Genomic DNA, 14,954 nt, shown 5'->3' on the forward strand with positions numbered 1-14,954 from the left:
AGGGGACAGATAGGACTTGACTCAGAAACCACATATGTCCTAGCTTAGAAATGCTTGCCTGATTTGGCTTGATTAGTGTTAATGGAGGTGTTACTGAGGGTGAGATCAAGAATTTGATATTGATAGCCATGTGAACGGTAAGGTTTTTCCCCCTGCTTCATACTTTTCTGCAACCTTTTTACAAATGCCTTTTCCTTTGCTAGTAAGGGGTCTGAGTAAAACAGTGAATGAATCAGTACATGTACAGAAAAACTGACTTAATTGTAGCCCGAGAACAGTTTGTTGGCATGATCTTATGTGAAGTGCGGCACAACTACACAGACATTTATTTAAATTTATCCTCTGTTATTACACGATAATAGCTGAGCAAGATCAGCTTAGGATATCCAAGAAGATTATGGGAAAGTTCTCACCAAATTTAATAAAAATGTTCCACATTGATAAACATTATCTTTTGGGTGTGGTGGTTCATGCTCTGAGCCTTTGGAGGGCAAGGCGGAGTTGCCAAGAGTTCAAGGATAACCTAGAATATACTTCTTTCTTTTTTCCTTTTTGTTTTGTTTTTTTCAAGACAGGTAGCCCTGGCTGTCCTGGAACTCACTATGTAGAGCAGGCTGACCTCAAAGTCACCAAGATACACCTACCAATGCCCCCCCCTGAGTGTTGGGATTAAAGTTGTGTGCCATCATTGCCACCAATATAGTTATTTCTAAGCCAGATTCAGTTATTGAATGAGATTCTGTCTCAAAACCAAAAGGAGAGACAAAACACACAAACCTCTACAATAAAATAAATCACATATTTACTGAATTTAAAATGTTTTTCCTCTTTTTATTACATTTAATAAGACTGGAAACTACTACGCTAGGACCTTTGCTTTGTGGCCCAAACTCCAATAGGATGAACTAAACACCAAGCACAAACAATTGGTATGTACATCTCTGGATACACCAAGACCTAAAATCCACACCTGACATGGAACATACCTTTTTGACTTGGAAAAGCAAATATTTAACACTTTATGGCATAGACCTTCAAAACAAGATTACAATGCCTAGATGCTTGCAGGCCTTAGTAGTAATGTAGCCCTAGAATCCCTGCCACCAGTTTTACACGAATAGCTAAGAATTGTATCTGGCCAATGAGGCATATGTCTACAGTCCCAGCCTTTGAGGAAACATAGGAAAATCACTGCAGCCTATAAGTCTGGAGCTAGCCTGGACAATACAGTAATATCTTTTTATTTTCTTTTTCTTTTTTTAAAATGGGAACGGGGGTGGCTCAGCAATTAAGAGCACTGGCTACTTTTCCAGAGAACCTGGGTTGAATTCCCAGTACCCTCATGGCAGCTCAGAGCTGTGTGTAATCCAGTTCCAGAACTTCTGACACCTTCATACAGATATAAGTGCAGGCAGATAACCAATGGACATAAAATAAAAAAACTGTGGAGTTGGTTCTCTCTTTTCACTATTATCTGTGCTCTGGGGATTGAACAGACTGTCAGGCTCAGGTTATCAGCAAGCATTTGACCCTCACCTCCATGTGCTGACATGTGAAACTAAATGGACATGATCAAAGCTAATTCCTTTACATTTTAAAATTACTATAGCAATATATCATAAACTACTATGTAGTATATATAACATGATAGTATATAACTATATCATAAACTGTATCCATCATGTATAGTACATATACTATATATCACATACATACATGCATACACACACATACAAATCAACTATATAGATTAAGGTACGAATGATAAAGAGAAATTTTCAGAGTTATATTTTGGTAGAAAACAGAAATAATACACAATCTACCAAATGGTCTATAAGCTTGGTATGAAATAGTCACTGACTAAAATTGGTATTAACTTGAAAAATCTGTTTTTGGGGCTGGAGAGAGATGGCTCAGTGGTTAAGAGCATTGGCTGCTCTTCTAGACACCCAGGTTGTAGTCTCAGTATTTACAACCATCGGCTCCAGTTCCACATAATCTGATACCCAAGTCTGACCTTTAAGAGCATCAGGCAAGCACCTGGTGCACAGACAGACATAAAGACAAGCACTCATATACGTAAAAGTAAAAATTGATAAAATTAAGTAAAATGTGATTTCTTATAATTTTTCTACTAAACTTCAGATTATCTAGTTGATGATGTAACTCACCGGTAAAGCATGTTACCTAGTAAGCTTAAGGTATTGGGTTCAATCGTTAGTATTTACTCCAAAACGCCCAATTTAAAAAAAAAATCTTTAGTTATGTAGGCGAGAAGGAAAAGCCTTGATGCTTCAAAAATACCAATAACAGTATTCTGTTAAGTTGAAACTCAAAGCACAGAGGGCAAAAGGATTAGAGGGCCGATCACTGTTGAATCTCTGAAAATATGAAGACAGCATAATAAAAGTGCTATTTTCTCACCTTTTTCCCATTTCTAGAGTTCGCTGGCTGTACTGGTTCCATTCCCAAACAGTTCAATTCTGCCTTATTATTTTTTTTACATCTCTGCCACTTCTGTTTTCTACGTTCCTCCATATACTGCAATAGAAAAGAATTGGTTACCCTAGAGAAATGGCAATGTCTGTACTAATTATTGAGATATTACTGCCTTCTGTTTGACAATAAACCTGTCTTCTATAAAGCTAGATTAGTCAAGAGTGGAAAACTGTTATTAAAGGGTTCTAATTCTCCAAACTGGGTAATCTCTGGAATAGTTTGAGAGTAAGATTTCCTAAACACTTAGTTGAAGAAGTGCCTGGATATTTTAGTATTTTAAATCTTTGAATATTTATAGGAAGTAAGACTGAGTATTACCATTCTGATTTTGCAGATGCAGAAACAGTGGTATGTATAAAAATATAGCATGCTTTCTTGATCTCACACACCTTAAACACCGCGAGACTTTAAATCTTGCTGGATGGAACTGCCACTCACCGCTAGAAATCGGGGATCAACAGCAAACTCTGGATGACCCTGTAACCACATCTCCAGCTCCGCCCGGCGAGGGGCCTCATCACCCACCAGCAAAGTACCATCCACCTTATTGATGACAGGGATCCGGGTCTCCAGGTCCAGATCAAGGTGATTAGGCTCTTCCATGCACTCCACCTCCAGCTGCAACCCAGAATCCACCCCCATGAGCACATACACTTGTTTGGAAGGAGGAGGAGAGGGAAGCAGGGCCAATGGTAGTCATGAGGAAACTTCCCAACTGCCTTCAATTACTGATAATAAAAAGACCTTATCTAGTCACCAGGTAATTTAATCATGAGTAGTTGGTTCCCTACCACTTACCTCTACTAGCTTTTTCCTGTTCCCCTTCTTCTTATGAAACAGTGGATGTCCATCTCCCATTACACCATTAGCCATCAATCTATGCTTCTGGAATGTTAACTTCAATCCTTCTTCCTATGAAGACAAGCAACCAGCCAAGACATCACATGAAACATTCTTATAGCCAGTAAAGATTAGACTGGGAGAACTTTGGCTGTCTGACTGAAGAACAGAAATCAGATATAGAATGAAACCTTTTCCTAAGAAAGATTTCATGCCTTTAACTAATAGCCTCCATACAGGTTTTTTTTTTTGTTCCCTTTATAAAATTACATTTTATTTCTGAGATTATAAACATACTACCATCATTTCCCCCTCCCCTTTCCTCCCTCCAAACTCTTCCATATACTTCTCCTTGCTCTCTTTCAAATTCATGGCCTCATTTTTCATTAATTGTTGTTACAAGCATATATGTTGTTTGGATGTTTTTCAGGGCTGATCATTTACTATTGGATAACTGGTCAGTATACACCTCCCTCCAAAGGACTAAAATTTCTTCCATTCCTCAGCAGCCTTTAGTTGACTATAGTTCTTTACTAAGGTCAAGGCCTTGTGAGCCGTCCCTCTTCTGTGCCAGCATGCCTATTTGCTGCCCTCTCTGTTGGTACTTATGCTGGTAAGACTTTATGGTGTGGGTTCTCTCTCTCTCTCTCTCTCTCTCTCATGTCTGTCTGTCTGTCAGAGGTTCTCAGCCTTCCTATACAGTACAAGTTATGGTGACCCCCAACCATAAAATTGTTTTGCTATTTCATAAATGTAACTTTGCTAGTGTTATGAATTATAATGTAAATATCTGTTTTTTGGTGGTCTTATGTGACCCTTGTAAAATGGTCATTTTTTTCCCTCAAAATTATGATTCTAATTGAATAACCTATGGTTTCACTTAGTTTAATTTTCAGGAATTCATCCTTCCTTTACTCTAAAGATTTTTTTCTAAATAGATTATTGTGTACTCTGACTTCCAAAATGAGATAACAAAATGTGTATAAGGGTTTTATTATTATTATTATTTTTTTTTTTCCCAAGACAGTTTCTTGGTTTAGCTTTGGCTGTCCTGGAAATCTCTTTGTAGACCAGGCTGGCCTTGAACTCAGATATGCTCTGCCTCTGCCTCCCACATGCTGGGATTAAAGCCTTCTTTTTCCTTCTTCTTCTTTTTTTTTTTTTTTTTTTTTTTTTGTTGAGAGTCTCACTATATAGGATGGCACTTACTGCTAGCCTTGTGTTTAGTGATCCACATGCCTCGGCCTTCAAGTGCTAGTGTGCTATTCGTGACAATAGCTAACAGGCCCCACCTCCTCCCCTACTTGTTGCTGCCTAAATGCTGAGCTTACATCTTTGATCTGAACTGTAAACTCTTTCTCATCCATGCCTCGCCGAAGTTTCGTAAACTGGGCCGCCGCTGTGGTGACTGCAGATGCCTCTTCCTCCGCCATGGAAGCTGCACTGCCACTTCGTGGCGTGGGGACTGGAGAGTCCCCATCTTCTCCTGGGGTCAAAGAGGGACTGTCTAATAAATGGTTGCCTGGCCCCAAAATTCCTCCTGCTGTCACTTCCTGGCTCCGGCGGTTAGAAGGCCATTTCCCTGAGAGTACAGCCTGGCAGACGAGGTCAATGCGGTTTATCAGAACACGATCCTGAGTGGCAAAAAGAACATAAGATGTATAGAATCTGAACACTATACCATCCTCAGCTACATAATCATGCTATTATTACTATACCAGATACAATGAAAAGACTGAAAGGAGGTAAAACTATTACATCCATAAATAAGCTATAGAGCTTCTTAAAAACATTGGTAGTTCTAAACAAAGGAGAAACAAAGTATTAACACTATCTCTTATTCCCCTTAGATAGCATGGACTCTGCTTATGCAAATGAGACTGGTACCTTAGGCCATTCAGAGGCTCTTTGTCTTTCCTGCAGTAGCAGCAACTCAGGGGTCATTTGTTCTCCATCTTCATTTGGGAATCCATCTTGGGACATAGTAAGGGACAGAAGGCTCTCTTCATCATAGAGCTTTGGGCGGGACCGGTCAGCAGCTAGAAATCACACAGCATTTGTGGGCAAAAATAACAGAACAATGTTAAATTGGAATGGTATTGTGAAGTAGGCCCAATGAATAATAGAGGTACTCTGACATTTTATCAATTATCAACTGAAATCTCTCTGAAGAGGCTGCACTTAGAACAGAACGGAAGAAGCAGAGCGGGGATCGGGAGGCCATGATCTGTTACATGCACTCACTTAACTTCTCTTCCTTCTCGTCTTCACTCTCGTCAGTGCTGGAGCTGGAGCTGGACGAGGATGAAGAAGAGGAGGAGGATGGTGACAACTTGCTCAAGTCCAGCTCAGAGTCTGAATCATCCTCGTCCTCCAGTTTCACTGGTGGGACACTCCGGGACAGAGGAGCTGTATCTGAAGAGCCTACGCGTACTTCATAGTCTTGTGAGGTGAGTCGGCTCCTAGCCACAACCTCATCCTCTAACTTTAAAGTCAGACTCTCCAGATTGGGGACCTGAACAGTACTTTCCTCAGGTGACTTTTCAACAGGAGCATCTGGGCGCAGGGGTGATGGTGAAGCAGTACGTGAGGTACACTGCTGGTGCAGCAGTGGAGTGGAGCATCGCGACAGGGATGCAGCTGATGCTCCCGCCTGATGGTTCTGCATATAATTCATACGGGCAGCCAGAAAAGAGAAGTCTGGGTCCTGCATGATGTTGCAGTCTGTTTGGCTCACCCCATGGCGGGCTGCTCCTCGTAGGAGCTCCCCATCATGACGGACAGGTTCCCACCATTTGGGCAATTCAAGACCTGGAGGCTGACACAATGCCAGCCGATCTTCTAAAAGGGGGTGGCATAAAACTTGTTCCCGTAAGCGTCGAAGCAACTCAATTCGGTAGAGAGTCCTCGAGGCTCTCTCTTCAGTGATGGGCTCAATGAACAGATTAGGGTCTGGAGGTTCTGCAACCAACATAGGTGAGAAAAGAAATTAACCAAAGGTTGATGTGTTAACAACACAGACCCGTTTACCCTAGACTCTACCATCTCACCATCACCAGCAGCTGGGGGAAGGCGGCACACTTGTCGACACATGGCCACAAAACCATGGAAGTACTTGGTAAGGCTTTCATCTGTTTTTTTGTCCAGGCGAGCAAAAGTGCGGAAGCGATCCCAGTGAAACTGCATGTTGTCAGGGTCATACTCCACACCAAAGGTAGATACTACTCGGTAGAAATCAGTTTGCTCACGCCTTGTCCACCTGTGACAGGGAAAGGGAAAGCAATGGTGACCAGAAGACAGGAAACCTGGCTATGCTGTGGATGGTTTATAATTCCTGAAACTTACAGTGAGGACAGCAGGCAGCTCTCTCTTATAAAGTGCATGCCAACTGCCAGGTACTTTCATCATCGTGCCTCTGCTATCCCCTTTGACTCAGACACTGTGTCTACACCTATACTAAATCCTTTTCACAATGAATTCTTTTTTTTTTTTTTTATTAAAAAAAATAAATAAGGGGCTGGAGAGATGGCTTAGTGGTTAAGAATACTTGTTGCTTTTGCAGAGGACATAGGTTTGGTTCCCAGCACTCACATGGTGGTAAACAACTCTCCATAACTCCAGTTCCAGGGGAAATGCCATTCCTGACCTTATTGGGCACTAGACACACATGTCAAAAATATACATGCTTGCACACAAAGCAAGTATAATAAAAATTTTCTGGGCATGGTGGTGCACACCTCTTGGGAAGCAAGAGGCAGGCAGGTGAATTCAAAGACAGCTTAGTCTATATGGTAAGTTTCAGGCCAGCTGGGGCCACATTACCATCTCAAAAAAAAAAAAAAAAGTACAACGGGCTGGAGAGCTGGCTCAGCAGTTAAGATTGCTTGCTGCTCTGCAGAAGTCCGACATTCAGTTTCCAGCACCACATGGCGTGGCTCACAGATGCCTGAAACTAGAGCTCCAGCGCATCGAATGCCATCTTCTGGCCTCCATGAATAAGTACAAACAAGTGGCATTCTCTCTCTCTCTCTCTCTCACACACACACACACACACGCACAAATATAGAGATTTTAAAGAATATCTGCACAGGCATCTTCATATTGTCTTGGCTGTTGAACCTAAGGAAATTGGTTTTTTCGCTGTAATATCCCTAGCCCACAGCAAAGGTCTTAAGTACTAGGTAGAGATGAAGGTAGTCAACATGTTCCTGCTCCATCTGTGAGAATTTCAAGAAAATCACCCCTCCTATGCTCTCTCACTACAGGACCCAGAGCTTATGACAAACTCCTTGCTGTACCACTTACCGTTGTTGTTTTTCCCGCCTTGCGATTTCTTTGAGCTTAAAGGCTGCTTCACATCGTCGGCGTCTCCGGTCCCCACGTTCCGCAGCCTCCATCTTCATTTGTTCTCTCTTGTAGCTGCGTTGATAGGCTGTTACTAGGCGGCGAAGCCTAGCTGTGAGGGCGGAGCCTGGAGGCCAGAATAAATGCCCTGGCTGTTGAGTTACCTGGGCTGTGGAAAGAAAGTAGAATGAAGAAGGAAGTATAGAAAGAAGAGTAGAGATAATATTTGTATTTTGGCTCATGAATAGGCAAAGCTTTTAGATATCCCAGGATAGGACATACTTTATAGTCAATGACCCCCCCAACCTAACCTTTAAAAGGTACACTGTGTGATCTAGAATTTACCTTCCTCTCCGTCGATGACTGAGATCTCCTCATCCATCATCATCAAGGGATCACCCTAGAGAAGGAGATCCACCCCACAGGATGGAGGGGGGGTGAAAGGGGAGAAGTTGGCACTCTGAAATCACTTTCTGCTGTATGTCCTTCTGGGGCACCAAGGGATAAGAAAAGTTTCTAATGAAAGGAACTCTCAAAAACTTAGAAAGCAACTGAAGAACAGAACAAGCAGAACCTGAGCAGTGAGTTCTTAGGGATTCGACAGATAACATCTGCTGACAACCCGTTCCAGTGCCCCTCTCCTCCATCAGCCAGCTTAGCCATGCCCTAAGGACAGCACCATAATGCTGGTCACTAATACTTTACATTCTTTTGTTGTCTTAAGATGAATTTATTAAGTGTATGGGTGTTTGTCTGCCAGTAAGTCTGTACACTACATTGTGCCTGGTGCCTGTGGAGACCAGAAGAGGGCATCATATCTCCTGGAACTATAGTTACAGTCAGGTATGAGCCACATGTGGGTTCTGAGAATCAAACCTGGGTCCTCTAGAAGAACAGTCAGAGCTCTTTAATCACTGAACCATCTCCCCAGCCCCTGTAGTTTACATTCTCATAGTTTATGTATTTTCCATATACACACATATTAGTATAATTAACATACATTAAGTATAATTAGAATAATATACTTCAAGGTACAGAGAGTGGGATATGATAAAAAGATTTAATAATAGCTAAAAGCTAGTCTCAAAACAATTTCTTACCTCATCATCTGGGTCCTTTGGAGGACCCTGGAGGGGTTTATATTCAGGATCTTCACAATCCTTATCAAAGTCAATCCTAGAAGTATCCAGAAACAAAGAAAAAGATAATATATGTTCTATCACTAGGAGATCTGGCCAAGCATACGATCCAACAAAGAATACTCTTTAGTTTCATTCTTTAAAGAATGGGGGGGTGGGCAAGCTTCAAACCTGTACTTATGTTTGGAACCTCTCCTAGGGAACAACAAATAATTAGAAATTGACAAAGTATTTATCAAAACTGCCTGACTTGGACAAACAAAACTTTTAACTATTTTTAAAATAAGTTTAGATAGGTGTATAGATAGGTGTTCTGACTGAATACACACGCCTGTGTACTATGTGAGGAGTTACATATGGTAGTTACCATGGGGTCCTGGGAGCTGCATCTGGATCCTCTTGAAGAGCCACTAGTGTTCTTAAGCTCAGCATCTAAGAACACTAACTCTTTGGGACAAAATCTTGCATAATGGTTGCTAAAAGACTAGTCTTCAACAGACAGGCTCAAATAATCTTTATGATTTGAGCCTCCAGACTACCTGGACTATAGGTACATGCCATCATTGCTAGTAGGAAGTCAAACACTCTAATCCACACACTGCCCCTTTTATTGTTTAATTACTTTTTCCCCTCCCTCTCAACTATTTGCCATTTATTATTTTTGCATGGTATATGTGTTTTTAATTTAATTTTATGTGCATTGGTGTGAGACTGTTAGGTCCCCTGAAACTGGAGTTACAAACAGTTGTGAGGTCTCATCTAGGTATTGGAAACTGAACCTGGGTCCTCTGGTAGGCAATGTTTTTAACTGCTGAGTCATCTTTCCAGCCTTTCTCCCCCTCTTAAAGAATTATTCTATGTGTATGTATGAGTACCTGAATGAATGTTTGTGTACCATGTGAATGCCTATTGTTGGGAACGATGTAAAATCCCTTAGAACTGGAGTTATAGGCAACTATGAGCTACCATGTGAATACTGGAAACTAAAACTGGGTCCTCCAGAAGAGCAGAAAGTGCTCTTAATTACTAAGCCATTTGTGCTGGCTAGTTTTATATCAGCTTGACAGAAGCTAGAATCATCTGAGCAGAGGGAACTTCAGTGGAGAAAATTCCTCCATAAGTCTGGACTGTAGGCAAGCCTGTAGGGCATTTTTTTTTCTTTTTTCTTTTTTTGAGTTTTTCTTTTTTTTTTTTTCCTTTTTGGTTTTTCGAGACAGGGTTTCTCTGAGTATCCCTGGCTGTCCTGGAACTCACTTTGTAGACCAGGCTGGCCTCGGACTCAGAAATCCGCCTGCCTCTGCCTCCCAAGTGCTGGGATTAAAGGCGTGTGCCACCACTGCCTAGCTCTGTAGGACATTTCTTTAAGGTCGTAAAGATGGGAGAGGGCTGAGTCCACACTGGGTGGACTGCCTCTAGGTTCTTGCCCTGCTTGAGTTCCTGCCTTCAGAGCTTTTGATGATAACTATTACATGAAACTGTGTGTAAAATAAAATAAACCCTTTCCTAAGTTGCTTTTGGTCATGGTGTTTCATCACACCAACTAAGACACCATCTCCCCACCCTGCCATACCCTACCTATTCATATTTCTTTAAATGTATTATTTTTCTCGACTTTGCTTGTAAGCAGAAGGGCGACAGAATGATTTGCAATGAATTCATTTCTTTCTCTGGTCCTATACCAACCAAAGTAAAGATGCGATCAACAGTCTTGGTCGTGCCAAAATTTAGTCTTAAACTAAACTCATCATTGCACAATGTCCCTCAGGTCTCCACATGAGAAGTTTTGTTAAACTCACTGGCACCCAAACCAGGACAATACTGCCCTGCCTGGTGACTCAGTATTAGCATGGCAGCTCATCATCGGGACACAGTCACAGGCAAAATGAGTACTTTTATGTGTCAGATACCATAGGGAAGTGGCAAGGTAGGGCTGAAACTGTCTAAAGCTCTGCAACATAAGTAACTTAGTAAAACTGTTGTCTTTTTTTTTTTAAACAGAATTAGTTTATCTTCCCAGTTACTATACTACATAGCTATACAGAGATCACTGTATAAACCTTCTGGGAATAACACAGAACTTCACCTGCAGTTATAGCAATGTGTGATTTAGGCCAGTATCTGAACTCTAATCTGTTGTCCCTATTCTTGAGGAAGAATTTATCACACAGAGAAACAACCACCAATAAGAATCCTAGTAATGAGCCAGGCATAGTGGCACATGCTTTTAATCCCAGAACTCAGGATGCAGAGTACGTAATCTCTGAGTTTGAGGTTAGCCTGGTCTACAAAGCAGGTTACAGACAGCCAGAGACCTGGAACTCTGTGAGACCCTGTCCACAAACAAAAACAAAACAAAACAAAACGGAATCCTACCATCAATCAAGGCTAGAGTTATGTAATATCAGAACAAGCAACACAGAGCAGATACAGAGGTGAAGAAAGGTAACCCATGCTTACCCTTCTACCAGGTCGGAGAAATTATCCAACACTCTATGTTCTGCTGCGATGGCTTTGTCATCTGGCCTGCCAGCCTTTTCTAGGAAGCACAAGGCAGGGTCTGCCCTCATGGTATTGTATTTCTCATAGCCTAAAAGAACAAGGGCCATGGATTAAAGAAATTCAGATTTATTTTGTCTGTGCTTTTTTTATGTACTGTTAGAGCCATTAGATTATATGGGCTACCTTGCTCATAATAAAAAATATAATTTGGATAAGTGTTACCAGTACTGTATATAATTTTTAGTTTTCATGTAGTGATTGACAATAATTTAATCAATAGCTCATTTTAATCTCTGTGTAGCCCTGGCTGTCCTGGAACTCACTCTGTACACCAGGCTGGCCTCGAACTCAGAAATCCGCCTGCTTCTGCCTCCCGGGTGCTGGGATTAAAGGCATGCGCCACCATGCCTGGCTTAGATCATCAATCTTAGTACAGAGATGAAGAAACTAATAGCCTAGTAACCTATTAGTTCTGTCACACACTCTCCAATGAAGAACAAGAAACATACTCGAAAGTAAAGAAACTCAGTGTGTACTTATAGTGAACTCTCCTAAAATGTCTGTGTCTTACTAGTAAACTGATGCCCACTCTTTCTTTTTTTTCTTTTTTGTCATAGGCTCAGTTTATGTAGCCCCGGATGGCTGGAACACATGAGATCTGCCTGTGTCTGTACCCCAGTGCTGGTGTGCACCAATTTTGCCTAACTTACTTTTTTTTTTTTTTATCCCATTAGATTTCTCAAGAACATGTAAATAAATACCTTTATTTCAGGAAGTACATTCAAATACATCAAAGGATGAAGCTAATATTCACTGACTTTAATGCCTGGAATTTCCAATTAGGCCAAAACTACTAAGAAATTAGTACTCACTGCTACATCAGACCACTAAACCATTAGAAAAGTGAGACATTTACATAAATAGGATTGTTTGAGTACGCCTTAAGAAAAGTCACTGGAGTTAAGTATGGTTATTAACAGGTCTTGACATATATTACTTCTTCTGACTTACAGAGTCTTAATGTAGATTCCATAATACATAGGGAGGTAACATTATAGTAACCATGATTGAGGAAAGACAAAGGCTTCCTGCCTTTGACTTAGCTGTCCATCTGGAATTCCTTAAACATTTGATTATAGAACTAAGTAGTTTGCTACAGACATTTAAGAACCAGTTTCTTATTTAACATAAAATTTCTGGTGATGAATTCACTACAAACATTTTGTTAAATGTATTATCACTTATCATACATCTTCAATACAAAAGCAATATGGGAGAAGCTACCTACCATGCTTAAAAACGCCAATGAGCAGGGATTTGTCAGCCTCACTATCCCACCAAGTTGTAGGAACCTCCAGCTGATCCACCACTGGGAACCATATGTCAATCTCACTAAATGTGTAAGTCAGTAAACAACATTAGAGATAGAAGTGATAACCCTTCAAAAGACAATTAAAGGTCGCTTGTTTTATACAGTACTTCAAATGCTTATGATTCTGCCACATTTCCATGAACTAGTGCTAAATGTAGGAAAAAGGCCTGGCATAGAGACTTTAATTATCAGATATCTCAAAGACAGTATAGAGAGAAGTAAGCCACTCAGCCACTCCTGGAGTAAGGAAGGAAACACAATGCAAGAACGAATAAATACAAAGCGAGGTTGGCGAGGTGGCTCAGTATGTAAAGGCATTTTGCAACCAGGACCAAAAACCCGAGTTCAGTCCCTGGAAGCCACCAGGAGAGAAACTACCCTGGCAACTTTCCCTATGAGTGTCACATGTATGCTGTGCATGTCCCTGTCCTCCCACAACACAAAACAACAGACAAACAGATGAATGAATGTGTAGTAAATAAGGAAAGGGACATCACCTGGCTATGGCACCTCCTAACACCTTCTCTGCCTGGTCTCCAATAACCTCCTGTCTCAGGTAGTAGAGCATCCGGACTCTCAACAGTACCCTGAAGGAAGAGAGACAGATACCTTAGCAACAGTGTAGCAAGCCTTCATGGGGACTCATCTGAACAGCATTCTTACTTGTTACACTGATGTTTCAAATGCTTCTTATAACTCTCATCTTGGAACAGAGTATCAGGGTTGTATTTCCGGATCCAGTCTGCCTTATGAATGTCAAAAGTACTTTGTGACTTGACTTTTTTCCCCTTACGCCCACGGGGCACAGGGATAGACAGACCTGGGAATGGGGAGACACGGAAGACTTGGATTGAGAAAAACCCCGACAGCTGAAAAGGACTAGAAACCCTGTGGAGAGGTGAAGAGGTAGGAGTTGATAATTACCTGAATGATTCTGCAATTCTTTTGTCTTGCCATTTTCAGCAGGGCTAATCAAGTCCCAAATGAAGCTTTTGATGTTTTCATCCCCACGGTAGTGTAGAAGACAGTACACGAGGATGGCACGGCATATTGTCTCAACATCTCTTTCAGTCATGCGCCGCTTAAATCGTCCGTGAGACAAAATATCTCTCCAACGTCCCCAACTAACAAAACAGGAAAAGTAAGCAACACAAATATTTTGGGGGACATTCGAATTCAGTGATATTTATTTCCCTGGTTCCCAGAATTGCCATCTCCTCCAAGAGTAGAAAATAAACAGAAACTCTGTCACAGGCCAAGTGTCTTTCATGTGGTGCTTCTTGGCCACGTTGTCCATGGTGAAAGTCAGGCAGCATGCACATGCCCTACTGCTCACAGAAAGCTGCATCTTACCCATATACCAGGAGATGCTTTTCTACCCGGAAGCAGTCAGTGCGCCCATAGGTGTGATGCCGGTCATGTCTTCGGGAACGTGGCCGTTCATCATCTTCACTTTCCAAATCAGAAAACTCAACCAGGTCATCATCTTTCAAAGTGCTGAAGTGTCGAGTCTGTTTCCGAACTCGAGGTGTGTCGATCACTAAGTTATTCTATATAGAAAAAGGACATAGAACTATGATATGCTAATATGACGTAATCTTGAATTTGAATAAGTTACCAAAGTACTCAAATTTTTAGAGAATGTAAAACAATCTACAAGGCTCAGGAAGAAAAAGAGGTGGACATCTGTGGATCATAGCTTTGAATGCTTTGTCACTGAGAACTGGCACTATTAGAAAGTATAAGGACATGTGGCCTTGTTGGAGGAAATGTGTCACTTGTGATGAGCGTTAAGCTAGGTCAAGTGTCTCTCTTTTCCTGCTGCCTTTGGATCCAGATGAAGAACTCTTGAGCTACCATGTTTGCTTGCTTACCACCACGCTTCTGGCCATGATAATAATGGACTAAACCTCTGAAACTGTAAGCAAGCATCAATTAAATACTTTCCATTATAAGAGTTACCGTGGTCATGGTATTTCTTCACAGCAATAGAACATAACTTATGTATGTCTTATAACATAAGACAACATAGAAGTTCAGACAGGGTTTCTGGGTGTGTAGCCCTGGCTGTCCTGGAACTCAGAGATTAGCCTGCCTCTGCCTCCTGGGTGCTGGGATTAAAGACGTGTGCTACATAACCTGGATAACATCTAAGTATTTTTAGAGGGCATCTTAAGTAGAGAAAACGTCCAAAACCTTTTCGTATAATACTGCACCCTAAGCTTCAGTTAGCATTAAAGAATTGGAACAGCTCAAGAGTG

At 41.3% G+C, this 14,954-nt stretch overlaps 1 protein-coding gene, 1 long non-coding RNA gene and 1 other non-coding gene across 7 annotated transcripts in view; 1 reads left to right on the plus strand and 2 right to left on the minus strand.

The window, feature by feature from the left end:
• The window catches only part of Chd8 (chromodomain helicase DNA binding protein 8), a 59,892-nt gene that overhangs the window by 1,056 nt on the left and 43,882 nt on the right, over positions 1-14,954 (minus strand). For 3 of the 5 annotated variants that reach the window (XM_011245165.3, XM_017316170.2, XM_017316171.2), the window contains exons 22-37: positions 14,047-14,243; positions 13,618-13,817; positions 13,357-13,537; positions 13,191-13,280; positions 12,610-12,713; positions 11,280-11,409; positions 8,784-8,859; positions 8,029-8,083; positions 7,645-7,852; positions 6,390-6,598; positions 5,584-6,300; positions 5,227-5,378; positions 4,671-4,973; positions 3,298-3,411; positions 2,938-3,117; positions 2,425-2,541 (exon numbers count right to left, since the gene is read on the minus strand). In XM_011245165.3, the coding sequence (XP_011243467.2) occupies positions 2,425-2,541; positions 2,938-3,117; positions 3,298-3,411; positions 4,671-4,973; positions 5,227-5,378; positions 5,584-6,300; positions 6,390-6,598; positions 7,645-7,852; positions 8,029-8,083; positions 8,784-8,859; positions 11,280-11,409; positions 12,610-12,713; positions 13,191-13,280; positions 13,357-13,537; positions 13,618-13,817; positions 14,047-14,243 (3,033 nt within the window). The remainder of the gene's footprint in view (positions 1-2,424; positions 2,542-2,937; positions 3,118-3,297; positions 3,412-4,670; positions 4,974-5,226; positions 5,379-5,583; positions 6,301-6,389; positions 6,599-7,644; positions 7,853-8,028; positions 8,084-8,783; positions 8,860-11,279; positions 11,410-12,609; positions 12,714-13,190; positions 13,281-13,356; positions 13,538-13,617; positions 13,818-14,046; positions 14,244-14,954) is intronic. The other 2 variants (NM_201637.3, XM_017316172.2) reach the window with 2 other exon arrangements.
• Gm26590 lies at positions 5,703-14,650 on the plus strand. Its single transcript, XR_003951241.1, has 4 exons — positions 5,703-5,789; positions 6,375-6,734; positions 11,939-12,005; positions 13,657-14,650. It is a non-coding gene; the product is annotated as a predicted gene, 26590 (long non-coding RNA).
• Snord8 (small nucleolar RNA, C/D box 8) lies at positions 10,580-10,678 on the minus strand. Its single transcript, NR_028542.1, has one exon. It is a non-coding gene; the product is annotated as a small nucleolar RNA, C/D box 8 (small nucleolar RNA).

The sequence above is a fragment of the Mus musculus genome, chromosome 14 (assembly GCF_000001635.26).
Source record: "Mus musculus strain C57BL/6J chromosome 14, GRCm38.p6 C57BL/6J".
Taxonomy (NCBI): Eukaryota; Metazoa; Chordata; class Mammalia; order Rodentia; family Muridae; genus Mus; species Mus musculus.